This window comes from Lutjanus erythropterus, chromosome 2 (assembly GCF_056507025.1).
Source record: "Lutjanus erythropterus isolate fLutEry1 chromosome 2, fLutEry1.hap2, whole genome shotgun sequence".
NCBI lineage: Eukaryota > Metazoa > Chordata > Actinopteri > Lutjaniformes > Lutjanidae > Lutjanus > Lutjanus erythropterus.
The window spans coordinates 33335256-33361754 of record NC_139318.1 but is presented as its reverse complement, the minus strand read 5'-3'; the positions used below and the strand labels follow the sequence as shown (position 1 = coordinate 33361754).

The window sequence follows — 26499 nt, the reverse complement described above, 5'->3', positions numbered from 1 at the left end:
TCTTCATTCACCATCGTACGTGACTAACTAACATTTAAGAAGCTGAAATCAACAAATGGTTTACATTTTTGCAGGAAAAAGACTGAAACGATAAAATGATTAGCTCTAATTGTCTTTTGATCAACTAATCGATTAATTGACCAATTGCTGCAGCTCTTGGCGCACCACTTTCTGGAACGGGTGGCCCCAGTGTGGATCAAACTACTGACCCAACAATGACGCTCTGCTCTAGCCGTTAAAAATGTGAAAAGACAACCAACAGCAAACTTCTTGGCCGATAAAAACATATTTTTTGTCTCTTGAAGTCTTCCTCTTCACTCTTATGGAATTCCCAGTCGGCACATCAGGTCCTTTAGTTTTGGTCTGTGGCCAGTATTGATTCAGCTTTGTCAGTGCTCATATACTGCACTGCCAACTCATTTAGTGCCTACTGGAGGGAAGCTTTGGGCTAACCAGTCTTTAGAGGACATCATGCTCATCCTGTGTCTACCCTTTATTAAGATTTTGCTGGGTATTGATTGGACGGTTTATTCTCCAGAAGCAGTTTAACTAAGGAGAAGTTGTTGCCGCAGCCTGGGAAATCGGGAGCAATTGTAACATTTTTAAAATCTTCCTTCATAACTCATGGACTACTTGAAATACACCACTCATCTTTTACGTGCATTAATATACTATATAATATAACATACAAAATGTTTTAAAAATGGCAGGCAATGTAACAGTGGTTATGGGCAATTGTAACACTGAAAATATAAGTAACATTTCAAATAAAAGCACATCTCAAAGTAATGGCTCCTACTGTAGTATCTAATAATGTTCATTTAGATTTTTTCAAAATTCTTTTAGATGTCAGGCATTGCATTCAAAGCAAGAGTAAGTAATTTTACATTTAAATTTAGTGAGATATGTTGGTACTCTATCAGAAAAGTATGCCAGCAGTGACGAGCCGGTGCTTACATGATGAAGCCATGATAAAATCTTGCACGCGAGTTAGCAACACCTATATTAGCATAGTCTGTTTATGTTGCTTTTCAATCAATAACCAGAGAGATACAATTGATGTCATCTAAACCTAATCGTTAGACAGCAGAAGGAAAATACTGCACATTCAAAAAGTAACTTTCATATCTCAAAATATATTTTTGCTGAAAACCTTTGCCAAGGTGAAATTATTCTGCTCCTTTTCCACAGTCAGAGAGAGAACGCTACTGAGCGCGTGCAAAGTCAGTGTCATCGCTCTAGCTTTTTTTTTTTCTTGCTTGGAGGAACTGAGTAGGTTACATTCGTCCCATGTTACTAATGACCCTGGTCTCCCCTACTTATGGGCTGGTATCATTTTCATCTGCTCTTTCAAGGCAAAATCAGCCTGAACATTTTTCTTTTATTTTAAGCTGAGAGATTCACAGGGGCACATGGTAGAAACTTGGTTTCTTTACTCCGTTGTTAACATCACGTCCATTGTAAGCATATTTGCTGTCAGCAGAGTTCAAACTGAAGACGACTTGTGGATTTCACGCCTGATATGAGCTCTGTCTGCTGGAAAGGCGAAGCAGTATCTGTGGCCTATTGATTTTATTTTCTTCATGACAGACCGTCTGTATGTATCAGTGCAGTGATTTCGTGTCTGTTGGGCACATTGCAAATTAGATCTGTGATCTCTAAGCCGGTGGTTCAATGTGCTTGAAATAAATAAATAACTGAATGAATCAAAACTTAATTATGTGTGACTCAACAGCACACAGTCCATTAATGGGGGGGACTCAACAAGAAGCTCTTTGAACTTTGAGTGTGTGTGTCAACACCGTTGCTAATCGTATCACCCTCAATTAACTTTAACGCTACTTCTTACTACTGGATAAACCTCTTTGGAGGGGGACAAAGTCGGGTGGGAGAGGCAGTAGTGTGCATGTGTGTGTGTGTGTGTGTGTGTGTGTGTGTGTGTGTGTGTGTGTGTGTGTGTTTGCCCCCTACCCCATCTCCCTCCACCCCCCTATCTCTTTACAGGACTGCCAGCCCGTCTAGAGTTATTCCAGGAATGCGTTGAACATGGCTGCCGCGATGAAGGCGCAGAAAACGGGACTGCTGGAACTTCGAGTGACCGTGGACCGCTGGATCCGGGTGTTGGCCACGCTCACCGAGGACACGCTCACGGTGAACCCCGGGGAGGGTGCCGAGGAGCCCGCGAAGCCCAACCCGACTCCGGGCTCCGCTATCAACGGAGACCCCCCGAACCTCAGCTCGTCCCCGGTCCCGGAAACCATCACCAACGTGAAGCGCACCGTGCGAGTCACCAAGCAAGACGTTGGAGGACTCGGAATCAGTATCAAAGGTAAAAGACAGTTTGAAGAAAACGGCCAACTTCGTCAACCGCGTGCCAGTGTCGGTTAAAACAAGTTTTGGCTGACGGTTAAGTTAGTTTCTGTCAACGACGCGGCGAAAACAACCGTCGACTTGTCAGTTAACTTCAGACTGACCGTTAAACCTCTCAACTGTGCGATAAATCCCACTTTGTCTGCGACGTTTTGTCAAAGGCAAATTCTTAATCCGTAATTTTAACTCGCACTTCATACGTTCAGGGCTGTTGGTTTGCGCTGAGAAAAACTGACAGCTGTGATTATCTCAAGCTGTGCCTCCCTGCCTCACCTCACCGGGAAACCATTTCAGTGTCCCAGAGTCACCGGAGATGGCAATTACCGTGTAACGTTAGGATATAGGTGCTAATAAACGGTGAAACTCAAAGAAGCTTAGTTAAGTTAAGAAAAGGAGGAGGAAAAAAAACGCTCATTTCAATTCATTTTAATGTGGTGGAGGAAAGAAGCCTGTGAGTTATATTAATGAAAAAAATCTCAAAATAATGACTGTATCTTAAGTATCCCATTATTTTGAGAGCCTAACTTTTCATTTTAAGATGCCAAATCATTACTTGGTGACACTAATTATTTTAATATACTAACTCACTATTTTAAGATACTAAGTCATTTTTGGACAAATAGGTTGTTATTTCAAGAAATTTTCTCTTTATTTTGCAATACTAAGTCATTATTGTGAGGTGCTAATAGTGCGTTCATGGGGTGTCAGAATACTGGGAAAAATTATTTCCGGCCTGGGAAAATTCACGTGAATGCCCCCCTCAAGTCGGAACAACAACTTGGAAATTTAGAGAAAATTTGTTACACGAGTTTCCGAGTTGTAGTCTGTTGACGTCATATATGTAGAAATATAGTGGACGAGAGTAAATGATTGGTCGACTTCTTCTTACATACATTACATTTTGGTCACATGTAATTTGTAATATAGTATTTAGTAGAAAGCGTCATTTGACCTGGATGAATTAGAAATGTTACTTATTTGCATTAACCCTGATAACGAGTCCCTCACTCCACACTAATACCTCCTATTATTAGTAGCATCCATGCTGTTTCTTCCTCAAGACTTAAAAGCTCATGAACACACCAAAGTCAGATTAATGACTTTCCATCTTGGAAACTGGGACCTTCCTTTGAACTTGTACGACATGGGAAGTCATGTATATGATATTGTGAAATTGGAGCTTTCAGAAAATTTCTAGTTCGCAATTTCATGAAATATTCTCATAAACATGGTAAACATGACCCCATTTGAAGGCACCACAAGTCATTATTTCAAAAAAGTTTCTCATTTAATACTTTCATACAGCCTAAAATGCTGGTATAGGATATCAGGTATTGTCAAGTATGCAAGTCTATGCACCGACCTGATACCATGTAATTTATTCATCCCCAAATGGGACCCTGCTAGTCTACTTCCAACAGCGACCCATATAGCATTTTTTTCCCCAGGTTGGTGAAGTTTACCAGTAGGGTTGGTCCAATACCAAGGCCAGTATTGGAAAATGCCTGCAATACTTGCCTTAAAGGTTGGTTTAGCATATCGGATATGGGCGAGTATGCAAGTCTATGCACTGATCTGATACCATGAAGTTATTCATCCTTCAAATGGGACCCTGCTAGTCGACCTGGCCACAGTCACCCTTACGACTTTTCCTCCCCCAAGTTGGTGAAGTTGTCTCTATAGAATTTATTTTCTGTATTGGTTTGTTCATGTTTTACAATGGGTTTAACCTGAGTGAGGTCATACAACAATGCAAGTTGAAAGCTAAGTAAATCCATCACACTTTCAGTCAGCTAAAAGATCTTTATCTTTGAACTTTGTCTATGAGTGAGCAAAGATGAGCAGCTCCAACTGCTGATACGCCATCATTATACCAGCACATCTCCTATAGCCTCTGAATGGTAAAAGGTCGTGACCTCTCCATATCTTACAAGTCAGGCTTACATACCTGTGCTGCGTACTGTTCAGCTGCTGATAAAAAAGCCTTTTCCCTGTCCTTTTCCTAGACCTGCAGCAACAGGCTATTATCTCAGTGGGATCTCAAAGTGAAGAAGACTAAGAGGGTTGAGCACTGGGGAGGGCATACAAAAGATTAAATGGATTGTGCAGTGATACTGCAGTTTGAGCAAAACTTTGACTTTATTTCTTGGAGGTAACCAACATTGTTTTCTAATTTTGTTGAGCTTAAATCTGGTAGGCTATTTGGGTAGATGGAGTCACAGATTTGCACTGCTTGCTTGCTTTGTTATGTCTTTTGCATGTTTGTATCACAGATTTGCAATTTGGTTACCAATTTCATGGTAATGTTATTCTTCATGTGGCCCACATTAGAGTTCCATCTCCCAGGCTTAAACTAGACTTATTTGGGGTGATGATAGTGAAGCTTTGATTAATGCACTATCGCAACAATTATGGTTAACAATTGACCTGCATTGCATGTTTGTCTATTGTGTTTGAACTTGCATGCATGTGAGTTAAAGCCTCCACCTCATGACAGGTCTGCAGTCTGCATGTCTTCACAGTTCATCACTTGGCCATTGGCTGATGCGCAGGGTCGATTTGATGGACAGCTGTGAACTCGAGTCACACCTCTGTCATGTCGCAAAGATGGCTTGTCATTGTTGCTTCTGGTGAAATGCTAATTTTACTTCCCACGCGGCTGCCCACAACAACAACAACAACAACAACAACAACAAAGCCAGCCCCTAATGACATAAATGTAATGTCCGTCTATGTGGAAATGGGTGGCTTTGAAAATCAGACAGCATGCTATTAAAACAAAATCATAGCTGGCACCCTGGTGGCTTGTCATTGTTGTGATGCTGGTTGTTCAAAGGCAGCGATGAAGAGAGGGAGGAAGGAGGATGTAGCGGAGGGATATAAAGAGAAAGGCAGAGGCACAAAGAGCAAGCCGTAGATGAAACAGGACATAGAGCAAGCCAAAGAGGGCAAATGAGGAGAGAGAGAGAAAAAAAAGAATCAAAGAAGGAAAGAGTAAGAAACAGTAAAGTGTCAAAAAGAAACCGGGCGAAGCAAATGAAAGAACAGGGCAAAAGTTGTTGTGGGTGAACTGACACCGCATTGTGAACAGCTGAGAGAAGCTGCCCACAGCGGGCAGTTGTCATTGGCTAAAGATGAAAGCTATGTGGCTAGCAGTGGAGTATTCCACTTGTGTTAATTTTAGGGAGCCCACCCCAGCGTGCATGGAGGAAAGCATGGAGGCAGTCAACCTTTACTCTCACATGTCTAAATTTAAGAGGGGAGGCTGTAGGAAGCGAGGCTCCAGGTCTCCAGACAGGCCCACTGGTCAGAGTGAAGAGGAGCGTGCTCCTGCAGACCAGGGTCGAACACCTTCTGAACTGCTTAGGTGTGAGCTTGGTGGGGTTTAACAATGTTCGTGCAGTTAAACATCCAGTGTGCAACAGTATGACAGACAAACCAAGCACTGGCTCTAGAAACCATGTTTTGCACTTTGAGTATTTTGTCAAGTATACTCTTTACTCTTACTAGGGCTGTGAAATGCAATGATATTACATCAATATTGTGATGTGATACTAGATATCATCTTTGAATTTGGATGTCATTGTATTATGATATGGTATAGGCTATGTGTTATCTTTTATTGGTTTTAAGCACTGCACTGCAGTAAAGTGATTAATTTTCTGAACTTACCACACTATTCTATTATTTCCCTTTACCCATCTAGTCATTATTCCTTATTACTGAAGATTATTTATCAAAAATTGTGCTATTATTTTGCAGAAGCACCAATATTCAACCCTACAATACTGCTGCACTATTGATAAATATTAGTATTGAGGTAATTGGTCAAAAATATTGTGGTATTTTTTTTTTTCATTACCCAGTCTTAATGGTATGTTATTTTAGAGAAAATGTAAACCTCCAGATTTGTGCAGCAGTATTGTAGCAACGCACAGAATTCCATTTAGATGCAATAAAAACAATTAAAGTGAGATGAGTAGACTGAGAACTTTACCTTAATTGATAAAACAGATGTTGACAATCTTTTCCTTTGTGGATGTATTTTGCAGTAGAAAAAAATGTAATACATTGCAATATATGTTATTGCAGTACATGTTATCGCAATATAAATCATATCACAAAAAATTGCAAAAATATCAGATTCTGACTGCAACAGTATCATATTGTGAGGCCACTGGTGATTTCCACCTCTAGAAACAATGAAATATCAATGGTTAAAAAGTAATACAGTAGTTTTTGAGTAGAATACTACTTGAGTACATACTTATATTCCTATTCCATTCCTATACTCTTATCACCACTGATGAATGTTTGGTAAACAGTATCACAAAAACATCAGTAGGATTAAATAGCTTTCCGAACATTGTTCCACAGTTGTCCCACTGTGTTTTATCCCACTTTGGTGGGACAAGTTAAAAACAAGGCTTGGATTTTTAGGGCAAGTATTATGAAACCATGTCTTGATGCCTCAAACACTTTTGTCATAGACCACCACAGATGTGCACATAGACAATATTTTTGTCAGTTAACAAGGCTCAGATGCAGTGTTATGTAACTAATCTATTATTAAAAATGTACCCCAACCCCCCCCCCCCCCCCCCTTATGTGGCTCTTCACGTTTACCAGGAGTATGTAACCACATTGTTTTGAAGTTTTGTGATTTCTCTGGTTTGTTCCGGTGTTCATAAGCACTCTCTGCAACTCAGCTGATACAATTTGATGAAGTAAAGTGCTGATCATGCTAAATTCTTTCAAAAGGAGCAGTATCAGAACAAACACATTGTTAGCACAAAATTACCTAATTAGGTACGTGTCAGTGTTGTACAAACCCGTACCATTCATTTACCTGTCATGGGTAGCTCCAGTGGCTCCACCCCGGCTCCACCACCGCCACCCTCCTGTCAAGTGAGTGACAGGCTGCCAGCTGGAGGGTGCTGAACTGTGTTTGACATGAAAAGTTTGAGAAAGAAAGGTAGGGAGGGAAAGGGAATAAGGGAGGATTAAGGGTTGTGTAGGAGAGGCAGACATATTGACAGTATTTTTCCTACAATATGTCAAGGATGTTTATTCAGCATCGTGTCAGTGAGAGGTGTTTCAGATAGAAAGTAAACCTTAAAGTATAGAGGAAGAGAAATATAAAGGTAGAAAATGTGTGTATTTGTCGTCGTTGTTGGCTCTCACCCCCTGCGGCGGCCCCAAGGTCAGACTTAATAGTTTGTCAGAGTGGAAGGTGAAAAAGATGAGAGCAGCTTATTTGGGACCTTTGCCCTTGCGTTATGCTCCCACCCCTTTTGGAGTGAAAGCAGCCCTTCTAATTTGACATTCAATAAATACAGTTTTTTGCCAATTTAATAGCGTAAAATGAGAACACCATATTGCTTTTTAGGTATTAGGAGCCAATATCCTATGGCCAGTCAGGTAAACAATTATATGTCATTTCGATCAGCAATCATATAGAAATAAAAATAGGCATTGTTGAAAGCATTTTTACTCCATCAAAACAGACAAACCAGACATAACTACCTTGCTGAATCTCCAGGTAATGTATGTCTGACATCTGTCTTTTTTTAGATTGTTGGGATACTAATTTCCTGTTTTTGTTTTCTGCCCCATTACATCAGTGTAAACTAATTACATCACTGTGGTGAAGCAGACTCTCTGTCTCTATTTAGATAGCTGTTTGTGTTTATCATATAACCTTTTACTATTAGCTGTGACAGTAGAAAACAGGCTATTTTTAAAGTCATACATCATATGCTACTTCATGTTCTTTACAAGGTTCATTATTAGAAGGTAGTCCGCTCAATTTATGTGAATTATTAACATTAAAATAACCTCTTTCAAGGGGACAGACTTAAACCAAACTCTATTCTAAAAGCAGGTGTTTTATGGTAGGGCGATATTTTTTTTACAGTAAAATTTTTAGTGACACGATCACTAAGTCTGTTTTCTGATTCACTTAAATCTACAGGCACAATCGGCACACATCAAGTAACATCATCAATCATTTTTATTGTTTGACTTTCAAAAAGCATAATTATCTTAGGCAGAGGCTTTGAACAATTTGGTGCTTTTACATGGATTGCTTTCACCTAAAGGGGGGCATGGTCCTTCTCAAGACAGGGACAAAACATAAACCTGCTTTCATGTGTCTTCATTATTTTGGTGCAAATGCCAATTAATTTCGACACCTCTGTCGTCGTCTCATCTCTGTGACACTGATGTAACTATCATCCTGAGTCAAATGACCAGGTTGTCTTTTGCCTACTTGTCCAACCATTTGTTTTAAATAGACCCTTGACAAAAATTTCCACCATTCATCAAGTAAAAGGAGCGAGCACTGCAGGTGGTAAAGTGGGACCGTGCTGTGGTGAGCACTCTATTAGCATGGGCATGGTACGTGAGATATTAGCATGTCAGTTTTAATGAAGCTGAAAGGTCACTGACCATATTCTGCACTGACAATCACTGTTGAAGCCTGCAAGACCCTCCATCTTCTCGGTATTAGTGAGCTTTCAGTTCAGTCGACCTTGGTGTTGTGTCAGTAATAATGTGATATGTACTGTAGTTTTTTTCCCATTTTAAATGATTAAATCTTTAGGTCAGTTCACACCAGGGTGCAATTGTTAACTTATTTACTGTAAATTCTATAAATGCTTTAAATCAACTGAAGCTTTCCTACCCAATAGACCCAGTAGTCAATAATGTTAAACTTTAAACTCTCTCTTTGGCAATGTAGACAACAAGTCTGCAGTGTGTATATTGTATAAATTGTATATAGTGTATAATAGTAAAATTGAGTCTTCATGCAAAGGAGATTATTTAGCAATGTAATTCACTACAGTATATAGGCCTGTGTTGGTGCAGACTGGGTGCAAAGGTAACCTGAAGGTTAGAGAAGCAACTTGTGACTGGAAGGTATTCAAATTTAATCCTCAAACCAGCTGGGAAAGTTTGGATGGGGGCAGCGAGAAGGACACTGGCCTCATATGGCAGCATACCATTTAACTCGACATTCAGAGCCACAAATTTGTTATTTAATTGTGTTAGATTCCGATTATGGATTTGCTAATAAGTATTGGCGCGTATCAACAGGACTCTAAACTGTTTAAATGAGATTCACTTGCAGTCAATTTTTTCTCATATTTAATTTGAAACATTAAGTATGAAAGTGGCAGCTCTCTTATTGCAATGTGGTCGTGTCTGTTTCATTTGTTGGACCTAATTGGAGATAAATGGCTCCAAAAAGCTTCTAGAGTTGGCACGGCACTGTAATCATTGCACATGTCCCAGGATAATCTACTTTATCCTTGTGAAGTTACTGTTCCCAAGGGTTCTTCTTGTCTACAGTGTGTGGCCAAATCAGAAAACTTCATTTTCCACGCTGCTGTTTATAATAGCCTTCAAGTACGTGTCGTTCCTGTCACTGAGTCTCATCCATGTGCAATTCAAAATGTGTCATACACTACTGGGAAAAAAGCATTTAGACTAGGCTCTTCCTTGCTCTGTCTCATCAGAATTTTGGGATTGCATCAAAAGATCCAAGTGAGTGTCAGAGTATTGGAGGACGCAGATCAGACCAACAGTCCCTCAATACAATGCCACAGAAAGTCCATAGTAGCACAGCTGCAACTGCTCCACGAGGGTATTGTAAATCCATAGTCTACCACTTCTACCTACAGAGCCAAATAGTTTGGCTCTCTGTACAAACCCAAAACAACAATGTCCCTTTGTTACAAAGAACTGAATAAGAAGGCTGTTTTTTACAAGGTCAGACAAGGCAACTTTATTTGGACAGCGCTTTTAATAGGGTAAAGGTGCTTTATGATTGAAAAAACAGGATTTATTCTGCAAAACATAAATTAAAAGCAGTGGTTAACAGACTGGTCTATAAGGACTGAATTAGAATACCCAGATAACATGGCATCCAGTAGCTTTAGCACCTGACTGCGAATTGTTTGCTGTTCCTCTCCTTTCTACAATGGTAACCATGTTGAATCATAAACAGACAGAGATGATTGGTTATGCCTAATCCTGTTTACACTACAGGATAATAGCAATGATTTTCCACTCGCAGACACTTTTAAGAGATTGCAGACCAAAGATCAGAGATGCACTGGCGTTCGCTTCATGCTCACAAATTGGTGCTTGATTATGATGTGTGAACTGTTCAAAGTAGTATTATTAAATTGAAAATGGATCGAAATGAGTTTTTAGTGACAATAATTGAAATCAAAGGCAGAATCAGCAAATCTACCCTTTTATTCCTGACTGCCTACTTGTGTGTTTCCCAAAAAAAAAAAAAAAAACAAGATTTGACACAGCGTAGCTCACTAGCCATTATATAACACCTGATACCAAAATTTTAAAGAAGAATTCAAAAATGTGTGCCAATTGTCAGGCCATAAAACCTTTGATTTGTTTATCTTTACAAATCAAGACTTGATAGTATAAAAAAAAAGTTTGAATCAAAATTCAAATTGAGCCGTGGATTTGGAGAACTGTGACAGCCTTAGTTCAAAAATGTGATCCAACATGATGTGCGGACAGCCAAAAGATAGCAAGCAGGTTTAATATATGGTTGCGCTGGGGACAGCTTGGAGAGCTATTCAACAAGCTACAGCTAATTAAAGCACACAGGGGCTGTGGGAAGAGAGGATCTGAGAAGGAAAGACATATCAGCGCTAGAAGCCAAAAAAGCACAAATATAGAAAAAAAAAAAATAGCAGAGAGTAGATATATAGAGTTAGCAGTGCATGTAAAGTTATAATGTTGTTCAAATTAGCTTCACCTCCAGCAGCTACAACAGTGACATGCTGCACAATGATGTTTCAGTATTTATACTCAAATGTCCCTTCTTGTGTGTGTTTTTCATGACTAAATGTAGTTTGGAAGTCAAACAGACACTCGGCGGAGTCCATCTGGTGAAAGATCTTGTAATGTGTGACCCCCTGTGACTGATCAGACATGTAGTGCGCAATGACTTCAGGATTCCCAATTACAAAACAAGAAGTTGTGCAGTATGAACAGTACAGCAGTTTGAGAACTCTGAAGTCATGTAGTGTTGCCAAGGCATCAGAATATATATATAATATATATAGTTCATGGTATTGGCAAAACACAGTGGTCATGTCTTTCTCACAGAGGCTGTGTCTGACAGCCTTGTCTTTCTGCTGCCAGGCTCAGGTGTCTCAGGGGAAACATGCTTAACACTTGCCCAACATTGCTGTTTTTATTATTTTAGTCTTGTCTGACAGTCACATCTCCACTTCTACCTACGGCTAGGTGCATACTGTGTGCTACATAAATGAAACTGAGACACTTGAAGCATCATGTTATGTAATGCAGAGTGTATGGAGTACCGTCCATTGCAAGACTTAAACTTTTCCTTTGCTCTCTCCTTATATGGCTGTCTTTATCCTGGGAAACTGTCTTTATCTAACTGTCCCTGTGCCAAATTCCAGTATATTTATTAGCCTGTATTTAAAGAGTCAAAACAGTTACTCAAGTTAATGATTCTGGTAGATATTCTGATTAAAATTTTGACTTATATTAATGATAACACCACAACATTTACCCCGTCTGCTCTCTAAAGTTTCTCTCAGTGCATCTTGATTCAGAGAGACTCAGTAAGTACAGGGCATCACCTTACTTCTTGTACTCAGTCATGCAGTAAACAACTGTCTGATGCCATGGAGCGGTCAAGAAGCTGGCAAATCCCTCTTTTTCAAACTTGAACGGCATAGTGATCGATGTGCACAGTAGTAGGAATGTGTCAGCTCAGTTCTGGTGTTTTGTTTTATTAAGAGCACCGAGCTACGGCCTTCGGAGGAAGATACATGACTTAAATCCCAAGGAATCACCCAGAGGAAGCAACCTGTGGGAGATGTATTTAAAATTAATTAAATGTAATCTGCTTTTAGATAATTTCTCACTAGCCCCAAGGCCAGAGTCCAACTGCCAGCTGACATTAATGGCGATATTTCTCATGAAGAGTGGAAGCCCACAGCAAGAGGCAGATCCATCAGCTCACTAGCTGACCTTCATTTAACGAGAGAGAGAGAGAAAGGGAGGGAGAGGAAGGGAAAGGAAACTGCAGAAGTTAGTACAGGAGGGTAATCGCTGCTGTCTGTGTCTGTCCTCATATGCTCTCTGCAGTTTAGGTCACATTAAATGCTGAAATACTGTGGTTGGAATCACAATAGGTGTGGCATGGTTAAAGCTACTTATCTGTGTCAGAGTGGTGTACATGACATCTAGTTACTGGACAGCTAATTAGAACAGTGACATCAAGCTGGTATTATACTTTCCGTGTCACTGAGTGCACAAGGGTCTGCTGCGGTCCTAGGATGTAAATGTCATCAGAGGGAGTACATGAAGGCCCTGTGCGGACATCTGTGTACCTCCAGTTTGTTTTAACTGCACAGACTTATCTGCGGACTTGTCTACGTGACCACTACAGACCAGTCTACCGTGCATGTGTGGAAAAGCGGCCTCCAGACAGTAGTATAAACACTGTCTATAACTGTCTGTATGTGTTATTTTGGAAATACAGTTCAAGGATTCAAGGATTTCAGGTTATTTATTATCATTATACAATAATTTGAACAAACAATTTGAGTTGGAGCTGCATGTCATGCTACACGCAAAATACAACATATATAAAGTTAATTAATTAATTTCAGAATGGGATAGGGTCAAATATAAAACAATATGTGCAGTTATTTTCACATATACACACAACACCCGGGAAGTAATTCTGTTGTCCATTTTTTTAATTTAACATAACATACAAAGTCTGACATCTGGGAAACATGTCCATCGACTTTGACTGTGTTTGATCAAGAACCATAAAATACAAGGTCCTCCTCCCCTCGTCCTGCAGGAGTCCTGTGTGCTGCATCATTTCAGTTTGGAGTACAGTCCTCCTTTCAAATACAACCGAATGCAGGGCTTTCTGAGTGGCAACAACAGTCTCTGATCTCCCGTTGTTTGGCCAGCCTTATTATCCCAGAGCAGCCTCAAGTTTCAGATGTAGCATGGCTCATCCCTGCTCTCCTCCTCTTGTGGACTCTGCTGGTCCATGGCGGTGCAGCCAGCTAATCTTTCTGCTTCCTTTCCCATTGCCTATGAGTGTATTTCTGTTATAGGTGATGTTTCGGCAATAAAGCCGAAAAAATGACAGACAGAAGTAGAGAGAAGTTTGAGGGAGCTACTGCATTTACATGTGCAACCATTGTCCATAATCCAGCTGTTAGCATCAGTATATGAAGACTCAAAAGTTGACTTGAAATGCTTTTTGTACCAATTTCATTTTCTACAGCTGAAGAGTAGAATAAACTTGAGTGTGCCGGTACCATGCAGTTGGAACATGGCATAATTCAAAACATACCCACTGCTTCTTCATGTTGACCTGTTGATCTTTGTGTTGGGTTTCATGGTTAGTATTTATTTATGGCATCTCTGTTTATGCATCAGAAGTCTTAGCATAGGCACTTGCACGTTGCGTGGATTGTATAAGCAGAAAGGAATTTCATTCCCAGATGCTCCATTAATTAACTAATCAGAATAAGTCTGAAGTTGAGGGTTATGGTTGGACTGTGTAACTGTGAATGTATAATGTGCAACTACTGTAGGTCTTTGGCAAAGTTCTAAGATTAAACAGCAGCACCTTTCCCTTCTTGTCCTGCAGGTGGGAAGGAGAACAAGATGCCAATCCTCATCTCCAAGATTTTTAAGGGTCTGGCTGCTGACCAGACTGAGGCGCTTTATGTTGGAGATGCCATATTATCTGTCAACGGTTATGACTTACGGGAGGCCACACACGATGAGGCTGTGCAGGCGCTGAAGAAAACTGGCAAAGAAGTCATCCTTGAAGGTAAGATCTTTTTCACTCAAACAGAATAACAACTCTGTGACCCTTTCTCTTTGTCCAGTGCAGTCTTTCTTTCATTTTCCTGTCTATTTTGTGTCTGCTTTGCTATTCAGACATTCTGCAGATTGACAGGAAACAATGAGTTAACTATAAGGCAAAAAGATGTCAGAACTATCTCATGCATAGTTGCATGATGAAGTACTTCATATTTTTTTTAACAATATAAGAGAACAGCATTCTAAGCTTACATTAAAAAGAGGGACTGCTTTGACCTACTCTGTCTGCACTCCACAGCCCCAAATAGACACATAGATGGAAACGATGGGAACTTTTGATATCTTGATATGTCTTGATACGTTTCTCCAGCACTTTGGTTGATTTTTCCTTAAGGGTGATATATGATGAGCTGAGAGAGACGATCCGTTAAATCAGATCTTTGATCAGACTTCCTTGGAAACATCCAAATAATGAGTCGAACTGAAACAGCAAGAGGAAACCAAAGACTCAAAATTCAAGAATATTGTTGTGGCTCGCACCTCTGAGCATCTCAGCATGGTAATGAGCAGTCTTCCCGAACATCAAACACTTTTGACACTGATAGAAAGTACTTGAAGTTCATGTCAGAATTGAGGACTGTGGAGAACTTATAGGGTAAGACCTGCTGCGTGTGGAAAGGTTTGCAGTGGAGTCAGCAGGTGTTTGCAGGTGTTTTTCTTTCCTCTCTAACTCTAACTCATCACATGAGCTGTCAAAGCCAATGTGCTGCATCTCTCTGTCCTTTTCTGTGTTATTCTTTCACTCCATGGTTCAATGTTCATGTTTTTTCTACTTAGGTTAGAAGTATACTTTCCCAAAGTCAGTTTTTACTTGCCTATACCAACTGTTTTATTTATTATAGGTTATCAAGTAATGCCTTCAACAAGCCATATCAGTGTGGCACTGTGTACCCAGGCCAGTCTTGTTTTTCTGTTGAAGAGCAATCACACTGGAGTATGCCGTGAACAGCTGCGCGTTGATACACATGATACGCTGTTGTAATCAGTTTTGCAATTACCCGATATGCCTCAGTGTTCATGTTTTCCACAAGCACTGGCGAGGCCCAGGAGGAGAAGTTGTCAAAAGTCCTCTTAGTTACGTTGCAAGCAAGATGCTGTCAGCTCTTGTTAGGGCAAGCAAAGTTTTTCGAAAACTGGACATTTTAAATCATCCCCATTTTATCTGCCTTGCTCTCAAACATGCACCAAACAGCAATATATAGCTGGAACTTCAAACTAAACTTATGTTTTCAGGATAATCAAAATACTTGCGCGCATTAACTTTGTGTTTACCTGCCACAATTTTCTTGCAAGTACCCAACGGTACTGCACATCTACAACTCTCAACAGATGATAAGTAAGCAAGATGGCTCACTCTTCAGGAATTTCCATCATCAGCTATAGAACAAACAATGTATTTAATTATTTTTTGGCCAGTTGACCCAGTGGGCAAGTGAGCTGCTAGATTTACTAGGCCAGTGTAGGTTGGGCTGATGTACAACACCATCATCCATTGCCGATGGCTGACAATCATCGACCACTGAGCCCTCACCCATTGTAACATCACCATTTTAAAAGCAATATGTATTTGACCCTCAGAGTTATTGTAAGGCAGGAGTTGTTGCCAAAGTTCAGTTTTTGACATGTCGGAGAGAAAAAAAAGAAGCAGCTGCTGCTGGTCATTTTACAAGACTTTTGTCTCTATGATCCGTCTGTTCTCATTAAACCTGCCCAGTTTGGTGAACCCAAGATGCTCAGTTACATTTGTGGCATTGGGGTTTCTTTTCTGTGGGTTGCTGTCACTGGGTTTCTTTTATTCATGCAGTTGCACTATTGTTTTTTTAACCTTAGCTTCCTCAGTATAGCTATCCAGCTAACTTTGTTTCAAGCTTCAGAAGCTGAACACAATTAAGTTACGGACATGTGGTGCGGAGACAGGGACCCGTTTAAACCTGGCATGAGGATGTACATCGCCCCCAAAGACATCATTGTACATCATGATGTTTCAGCGTGGACATTGTCCTGGGCAATTGGAGTCCTGTGACTCATTTGCTGGATGTGTTTGTGTACACATGTGAATGTCTGTGCCTGCACATTTGCATAAAAGCATCAATCCATCAGCAGGTGTGAACAACATAGTGAATTTGAGATGTGATCTTTGGCTGTGACGACAGGGAAAGGGATTTAAAACAATCTGCCCCCTTGCCAACTGATTGCATCACGGCAATTCTGTGTCCCTCACCAAGCTGACTTCAAGTCACTGGGTACTTGTAAATTCACTTCCAACAAAAGCAGAGTGTCTTAAGGTTGAGTGATGTTTTATATTAGATGTTACTTTTCAAAAAGAATATGTTTCCATCAGAAACCATATGACTTGACACTTTGTTGTTTTGCTTTTATTATCCTTTCTTCTATTGATCTGTACATTCTGTGTGTCAGAATCCTTGTTTTGAGAGAGCGCTCACCCACAGAGTCTAAACAGAGGCTAACAGTTATGTTCGGTGATGTGAGTCGAACAGACGCCTCAGACCTTAGGTGCTCTCTACATATACTGCCAGATGAAAACCTAGTATATCCAAAAAGTCTAGTCAATAACCGTGAGACCAAAGCCAAGTACTTACATATTTCCAGACTCAGTAAAATGAATAAGAACAGCATGCATGAAACATGAAATATACTTTAAATTTGAGAGAATTAATTTAAAAGGAAGGAACACTCAAACCAGAGTTACCAGCTTTCCATGTGGCAGCATTTCTGTGGGTTAACTTGCACAGTGGGCTAGCATCAGTAACTTCAGCCAGCGGAGCAGATACAGCTGGAGCTACAGCCAGGGGAAATCATTGCAAATCCCCCTGCCTTACTTGTCCACAGTCAGGCAGAAAAGTGTTGATATCAGACGGCTCAACCAGCGCTGCTCTGTGATCCGTCATGTCAGGAATCATTTCATGGGTTTCCCTTCCCCCTGAGGACCAGATAGAGGAGCGAAGAGACGAAAGAAGCTTGGAGGCTCACTGAGGGGAGAGGGGTTGAGTGCGTGCGTGTTTTTGAGCATTGTTGATGTCTTACGATTCCTTTGCTTGTGTTTCTGTGTGTATGCCTGTTTGTCTGACCCACAGATTGTAGGGCACGTATCTGTAGTGAGAAGCTTTGGAGTATTTTAGGGAATAGAGGAAATAAAAAATTGGTCAACACTTTCAGACCATGAGCTTTTCTGCTGCAGTTTTTAAGATTCAGATTTTATTTCAAGACTATGTGTCATAAAAATAATTGTGAATACATATGACATGAAGTTCAAGCACAACATTTATTTTGGTTTTTGGCATTTTATCAAGATACTCAGAAACACAGTCAGAAACGAACTCCTTCTTGGCACCACTACAGTGTTAAAGGTCAGGGTAACAGCCTTTCTTACATGTGTGCAGCAACAAACAAGCCACCACTGCTGTGCCCAAGGCAGTTTTCATCGCTGTGTGAAATTCGTAACTTAGACGGCCTTGACTGAGATCAAGGAGAAACTGCTTCCATCACATTAAAATATCTGGAATACATGAACACGAATACTTGCATCTGCAGATAGGTACATTCACAACATTTAAGAGTTACATTAAGAAGTCTGATTGGTATTCTTGGCTTGTGGCAGGATTTTTCCTTTCTGATTTTTTTTTAGAAGTCAAGTGCAGAAATATTTTTAATAGTCTGTATTAAACAGATTTCTTGTTACTTAGATTAATGCAATTTTGATTGTGACAGCAGGATATGTAAGGTATTAATGCTGATTGGTGTCTCATACCTTGAGCAATACACGCTAATCAAGGTGAAGAGTGTTAATAAATACTGTGTATTTCTTTCAGTGAGTGTGTACAGGCTACATGGCTTCACAGTTGTCTACGAGCAAAAAAACATTAGAAACCAAAAACATTTCTTATTAGATTGGTTTTGATAAGGGTTAAAGGAATAGTTCAGACTAGTGGGGCTGTATGAGGTACTTACCCATAGTCAGTGTATTACTGGTGTAGGAAGTTCAGCAATGAACTGCTGTGGACAAGGTCAGCAGCAAATTATATTTTAGCCACCTAAAAAACAATATCAGATAGGGCTACCTGACAGCAGGAAACTGTTATATTTAAGCCAAATATTGCTCTCTCCAAGGTCACCAGACTCAGTTTGCAAAAACAAGAGTCATTTTACCTCGTAGAATACCTAACTATCACTGACTTGATCTAGGCATTTGTTTGTGTTATTCTCTGACTTTGGTGTTTTCAGGGTTTAGTTCAGATTAGGGGTGCATTGGATCGCCCACCTGTGATCTGTGAACTATATGTAATCAGCATAGTGTGAAACACATTTTTGTTTTATTTTACTTTTATAAGTAATAATCTGAAATCTCAATGCAGAGTTGCAGTGAAAAGACAGGACAGACGCACGCTCTGTTTTACTCTGCAGGGCATCTCTGTGAAGAGCATCTGATTAAAATGCCGTCACATTGCCTTCAGTGAAATCCTGACCATGACTTCTGGCATTTTCGCTGGTGTAACTATGATGTCATCAAAGAAACAGATCATAAGATTGTGATATTTAGTGAAACTTTGCCGATATCTGCTGTCTTAAGTTCTTCAGCTCCTCTCTGCTCACTGGTGCAGCTCTGTGTCTGCCTGTCTGACCAATCAGAGAGTGCTGCTGGTGAGACATTGAACCAGACTGCAGTGTGTAGTAGTGTATTATACTTTACAGTGTATAATTATCTATTATATGTTCTATAGTATGCACATCTGCTTTGTAATTCAGCTTTAGTTTAAACCGTAGCCTGTAGGACAAAGTACACTGCAGGCTTCAGATTTAAAAATCCAACACCACAGAACCAGCAGCTATTGTTAGTAATAGTTTATTTCTTTAATAAAATATTGGCCTTTGAGGGGAAAAATCCTCACCTTTTTTTCAGCTCAGTCTATATAATGAGTATTGAGCAGTGCGCAATATTCATGTTTTTGTATTAAGGCAGCAGGATAATTTACATGAGTTTCACTCAGTTTACATCAGTGAGGACGTTTTAGACCACAGCAGACAGCAAACTGAACACTGAGATGAAGAGGGGGAGACAGCTCCAGACAGTTCATCAACAGGACGGTTCAAAATAGTGTGGGTGTGGTTGCAGTGTGCACTTGGGCATACGTCAGATTCATGGTGTGAGCAGTACCTGAGCGAAACTGCAGCAGGACGGAGCAGAAGATAAGACGACACTCCATATTTTTAAAAAAGCCGCTCCACGCTCCATCCAACCCTCCCCCACTCGCGCTCCCCGCTTGCTCCTGCTCCGCTCACATGCTCTGGTGCCGTTTAGTCCAATTATATTGGAGAGAAGGCAGATAACTCTACAGGTAATATCTCCAAAACTCAGCAATTCACACCAAAAAAAGAAATACATGTTTTTGATTTTTGGGTGAACTGTCCCTTTAAACTGAAATTGATTTTTTTGAAGTGGGCTTTTTTTAGGTGGCTAAAATATAGGGCTGCGGATCGGTACACAATGCCTTTAAGGTATTGACTGAAATAACTCAGTACCAAGTGGTATAGAAACTTCTCAAGTCACAACTGAATTTAATCCTTTTTGTACCCAGATTTGGATAAAAAAAAATACTATTTTTATGTTTTTTCTTGTCTGTAAACATTATTTGACTTAATGCAATAAATACGATTAATACCTCATGCAAACCTATTTCAAAAAATCCAAACTATCCCCTTAAGGGTTTCCAGCTGTGCATACGTGGCACAGCTGGAAACAGTTTTACCATTGTCCACTCAACAGATTTTTAATAAATGATATGATTGTAATGTCTGACACAGTTGCTTAGCAGCCAACAGCAGAGGGAGGGTGCCACGCTGGGCAGCTCCCAGGTGTGACTGTGAATATGTGTAAAAGCTGTTACCATAAATAAGAATTTTCTGCAGAGTCAATCTGTCTGAACAAAAAAAATAGCCTCACTATATGTTTCCAATAAGATGGCCTCTGGTCCTCTTCCTCCGTGCTCCTGTCGCACCTCACATCACAACGGTGATGGAATAATCAATGTGTGTGTGAGAGAGAGGAACAGTAAACACCTGAGAGGGTCAGATAAATATAACAGACCAGATGAAACCATAAAACCACAGCTGCCTTCCTTTCCTCCCAACGACATTTACAGCCTGACTCTGTGAGTGTGTGTGTGTTTATGCGCGTGTGAGCACATGACGTATGTCTTTACCTGCGTGTGTGTGTTTTAATAGAGAACTTTGCTGCTTCTGCAAGTGTGTGTGTGGGTGTTTCTGTGTGTATATGTGAGGTGAGGATGGAGACAAGCGGTCTGTGGTTCACCTCCATATTTTCCCACCTTATTATCACACCTGAATGTGCCATCATAGTAGAGTTATGGATTCATTTTATATGGGGGTACTCAGAATAAATTGGGAGATTTATATATCAATTTAGTAGAGCTGCAACAATAAATTAATTAGCAATCAACGATTGAATTATTTGTAAACAATTTTGAATATCGATTAGTTATTTTTAGTCTTTTTTTAAATAGAATCGTTGATTCCAGCTTTTCAAATGTGAATATTTTCTGGTTTCTTTACTCCTCTATGAGAGTGAACTGAATATCTTTGGGTTGTGGACAAAAAGACATTTATGGGCATCACCCTGGGTTTTGAGAAACACTGATCAACATTTTAAATCATTTTCTGACAGTTTATGAACCAAACAACTATTTGACTCATCCAAAGAATAATCATCTGATTAATTGATAATGAAAATAATCATTACTTGAAGCCCCACACTTTTGTATAATGTTTGGTGTATGAACACTGTGAAGCAGTTAGACCTGACTTTATGGAACTAAAATGAACAAATATGAAGTGAAAAGGAAATTGGGGCAGAATGAAATGAGACTGACATGTATGAAGCGGCTCTGCAGGGGCTGGATGAGCTCCAGTACGTAGCACTGGTAGCACTGGTCTGTGAACTGTCCCACTGTGTTTCTAACCTCTATTTTAATTCAAATTCTACTCTCATACTGAAAATGCATCCATCATTGCCACCAGTTTGTCAGCCAAGACGAGGCCTGTTCCACTACTGTATGAAGAAACCGTGGAACAGGGGAACTGTGCTTGTGTGTGTGTGTGTGTGTGTGTGTGTGTGTGTGTGTGTGTGTGTGTGTGTTTGTGTGTGTGTGTGTGTGTGTGTGTGTGTGTGTGTTTGTGTGCGAAAGAAAGGGTGGGGGGTAGGGATAGTTCAATGCTAAAGCTGTTCCCTGGGCAACCAAGGTCTGACAGAAAAGTGCACACACAAATTCAGCACACAACCACATACTACACATACTTACACACACACGTACAAGGTGTAAAGCAGAGAGGAAGGCTAAGTGGACAGGTCAGGACACTGAGGAACGTGCAAATGTGGGGGGCAGATAGATTGTGTGTGTATGTGAAGGCAGGTCTATGTCAATGTGTGAGTGTGGTTCATCTATCCCGAGAGGAGTGCCGGTACACCGTGTTTCGTAGGGCAAGAGAAGAATGTAGCACTCCAGCGACTGAGCTGGTGAGGCCTGTTGTGTTACCCAGACTATGTGACTGTGCAGAGAGACCTCATTAGTATACCATCCTGAGATACTGCTAGGATACTTGACCTTCTAGTTTAGTGGCTAACAGGATGTGGCGTCCTCCAAAGAAGCTAGTTTGTAAAACATGTCGTCCGACCACATCTGAATGCAAAAGTGTTTTAGGTACTTCACGAGACCACACTTAAAGCAGGACAAGTACCTGCCATCATACAGAGGTTTCAGATGAGGATTGAAGTGGGGATAATAGTACGCAGTCTTGGAGTGTCTCTCCTTGAAGGCATCTAAAGTGTTTGGAAATATGAAATAAAATGTCAATCGCTGTATAAAGTGAGTGCATTTGTAGGTTTGTCAGTTTCTAAATGTTATACAAATTGCTGGACACCACTCCTCAATTCTGACAACCCAAAGTGGTAGGAGAAGGAGGTTTCAGACACTGACTGCATTTACATGCACAAAGTATTTCTGGCTTTGCCTTTATTCCAAAAAAATACTGGAGCAACTTGAGCCATTTGGCTTCTTTGCATCAAAATAGTGTTTTTTTCTTTTTTTTACTTTTCCATTGGTGGTGGACTAAATCAACTGTGTGAACACAGCTTCCCTCTTTCATTTGTTCAACCACCTTCTTGAAAAGGTTGGCATTGTGATATTGTGCATAGCCAAAAACGTGTTGATATCCGAATCTTTCCGATCAGATATGTTTGCTTTTCTTTTGTGCGTGCATCTCACTGCCCTGCAGTCTGTCGCAGCAGAAGTGACTGTAAGCAGTGTGTCACAAAGATGTATTACATATGTGACTATTATGTCAAAAGAATGTTCCTAAAACATGAAAAACACCGGCATGTCCTACGTCTTAATCGGAACATACTGAATAAGGACTAATTCAGATATCTACCATATAAGAATATCCTGTTTACACGACCGGTATGACATTCAGAATATGGTTATATTTAGATTAAAAGTGGGAAATTAGTGTGTATGGAAATGTAGTCAGTCCCACACACACTCAATTTCAAGCACAATGACCCCTTAAGGCTTCTGAAATTGGCACTGTTGTTCTGGTATTGAGACTAACCCAGAAATCCCTCAGATAAACTGCTCAAAGAATGTTTACACGTATGTTCAGTCGCATTAACTGTGTAAATTAATACTTAAATACCAGAATGAAAACAGTACTGTCATCTCCCTATGGGAAATTAGGCACAAGATAGTGTACTGATTCTAAATCTGGAATGGCTAAAATAGTAGAACAATATTTTTTTTGTATTATTATCCCATTTGGCAGCTTTTCCAGCTTGTCACCTATAAAGACTGAAGCGTACCATTTTGGCCTTGGTCTGATGTAAAAGTGTGAAAGTCTTGTTCCATGTGGTTAGGTCCATTTTTGTACTTGGTGAGGGTATTAGCTTGATGTCAGTCTGAATTTCAGCAGAATTTCATTGGATATCCGGGGGGACATCATTTTCTGCATGTCTGTCCGCACGTCTGCACATTTGGTGCGGACAAGAGAGAGTGAGGGACAGAATGAAAGAGAGGGAGCTAGTTTCCTTTGCCAAGACATTTCTGGACACTGCTGGTTCTTTCTGTCCTGTCCTTTTCATTAAGGTAGTTGCGCTCAGGCTCAGTGCACACACACATGGATTAAGTAGGCTTAGTTGTGGAAGCTCTACAGTTGTGGTCTTTCACAGTCTAGAGCTTCTTTTAGCAGGGAGGGTACATGTTTTGGACATGTTTTTGGACATGTCTTGTTAGCTGTATAAAGTCTCCTGATTTCTGTTGTTCACACTGGACTGTTGGTCAATGTGTAAACATGAGATATTGATCAACTTTGTACAAAGTCCAATATGTTTGGGAAAAACAGGACTTTGCTGTCTCACAGCAAGGTAGAGCAATGAAAATATTTTTAATGTAACAGACTTAAACTGATAAGTGAATTTAGGTTGGAGTTCATCTTTAACTGCTGCACTAATGACCAGTGATGGAAGAAGTTGGAGAGAGCAGCACAGTCACAACCTAATGTAGTATTTTGATTTTCAATTCTATTAATGAACATTTTGTCACAGTTTGTCTTATTCAGTAGAAGGAAAAGCACGTTCAGCCTGTGTGATGCAGGACAGCTGATTCAAATCAAAGAGCTCACAGGGTGATCAGCATGAAGGTAGACAGAGAACATGTAGAAAAGAAATTCAGCCAAGACAAGTCTCCACAGCATGTTGCTTAATTTGTTTGCCTGAAGTTCTGGTTTATCGTTTTTAAATCTGGGACTTTCTACCTTGCTTATTCCTAGTTTGTGGGCAAATTAAAAAGGCATTTTTGGTAGGCTCATATCTTCAAAACTTTCCCTTCATATGATTACTTCAAACTTTTTTCTCTCATTCAGAACATATTGTTTGTTTATGTTGCAATTTGTGTGAGGTTGACCCAAATTTTTGGGGTAAAATGCCTGGACTAAAATGTATATCAGAGGCTTTTCTTGGCAATGAATCACCTATCCATGTGATCTGTTTCTGTGTTCATGCTGATTACTCAGTGATTTGAAACACCTGTTCTACACACTATATATGTACCTCTCTGCATTATTTGAAGGGTTATTTTTTCCCCTCAATTCTAATGAAAGCAATCTGTTGAAACACAGATGCATAGAAGCAAAGATTTAATTGTTTGGGTGTGCAGTTCTCTCCCTATAAAGACAAACTATTTAGAGCCAGACTCATGTGTTGCCACACTGTTTAGAGTATCTTTCATGCAGGCTGTGTTTTGAATCAGAGTTTCACTGTAGCTTTTTGATTTGAAGTCCCAGTGGACACAGTGGTTGCACCCATGACTGTATTTAATAAAGGTGACTACAGTGACTTCATCATTCCTCGAGAAGTGCATTAATACTCCTTTGCTGTCCGAAAGTGAATATTCAATATGCACGAGCAGGAATGCGTTTCAGGAGCGCCTGAGGTGAGATTAGATTTGAAGAGGTTCATTTGTGTCTGATGTGTTAGCTGAAGGATGCTTCGTCAGCATTCTCAACAAGAGCTAACCCCAAACCTAATCTCTTTCTCTCTGTCACACACACACACACACACACACACACACACACACACACACACACACACACACACACACCCACACACACACACACACACACACACACACACACACACACACACACACACAGCTCATGCTTTCCCTGCATCAGATCCTTTAGCGGTCTGCATTTGTATTGCGTGCATGCACATGAAGCCCCTGTTAATCAGTACATACCACCCACTTGGTAGTTTTGAATACTTAAGATCGTGTTGATAATATGACATTAATATTGTGTGGGTTATTAATACAAGGACAGGACAGGCGGCCCCTCAGAGTGCAGGCTAGCAGCTTGAGTCACATTTTGTTCTGAGGGCTAAAAATCGTATTTCCTATCTACAAATCAAGCTCTTGAAGGACGTGTGAATATAGCCCCTCAAAGAAGACACATACCATCTAGTCTTTTTAAGCAAGGTCAGCAGAGATATATACTCGAGTCCTATCTTCTCCCTGCACTGATTCAAGTCTGGTTAAATGACTGATTTATGAAATTTAATGACTGGGGGGGGGTTAGGTTTAAAGCTCCTCACTGGGACACAGCGTGCTGCTGGGTAAATCTGTCTGAACCATTCGTTCTTTGTCTAGAATTCATCCTGTACAAGTTCAGGTTCTGTTACTGAGGCAGCATATTCCTCAGGCCCTTTGGCTGTTCACACATAAAATAATCTGTAAATAGACTGTGCTCATGTACACCACTTTCACATGAATTTACACACAAACACGCTACTTCTACCTGTACTGGTAATTCAGAGGGATGGCTCGTGTCTCTTTTTGACAGTGCCAGACAGGTAGCCAGGGAGGCAAGTGAGATTTTCTTAATTTACAGTTTTCAACTGCAAATTCTCAGGTGGGGTCTTTGGGCCAAGCTGCCTCAGCCCAGTCACAGATGTGTGAGCTGATGTTTTTGTGTATTGTTTAAGTCTGTTCATCTGGTGGGTGGCAGCAGCATGGCCCAGTGGATAGGACTGTTCTTTCAGTTGCTCTTTTGTTTGACCATCCTGTGTCTTTTACTGGGAAGTAAGAGTGCTCAAATTCATGAAGGCCATTTTACAATATGCGATTTTGGGCTGTCTATAACAGAAAAAAATCTATGGTCTTCAAATATGGTTGCCAATTAAAAGCACTGGTAACAGTAACGATCAGTCGATTAATTGTTACTTTAAAAAACATTAAAATTTTACGTAAATACTAAACAATACCAGATGCATTTTTATCCCTCAAACAAAGCAGCATGGCCAAGTCTGATGCAGCTTGCGACCACGATTTTTATTAGACCTGTCTGCGCAGTGTGACATGCAATAAACTACCACGATCGTTGTTGTCGCACATTCTAAAGGCACTTTAAAACATCTATTGTTATTCTTGGTTCCACTTAATCAGCAGCTTTTGTGTAGGACTCTGTTGTTCTCAGCATGAGATTCCTGTCCTTTTCTCTTCTGAGTCGGACCTGCAGGATTAGTAAATTTCTCATACAGTGTCCAAACATTGCCCGGGTAGCTTGTCATGCTGGATTGGTACAGTCACTGGTGTGTCCTCTGCCATAGCGGCT

At 40.3% G+C, this 26499-nt stretch overlaps 1 protein-coding gene across 1 annotated transcript in view; it reads left to right on the top strand.

Annotated features, from left to right (window-relative positions):
• Positions 1-1619: 1619 nt before the first annotated feature.
• The window catches only part of snta1 (syntrophin, alpha 1), a 48047-nt gene continuing 23167 nt past the window's right edge, over positions 1620-26499 (top strand). Inside the window, exons 1-2 of the mRNA XM_084737710.1 lie at positions 1620-2329; positions 14066-14251. Coding sequence (XP_084593836.1) covers positions 2047-2329; positions 14066-14251 — 469 coding nt within the window. The 5' untranslated portion in view covers positions 1620-2046. The remainder of the gene's footprint in view (positions 2330-14065; positions 14252-26499) is intronic.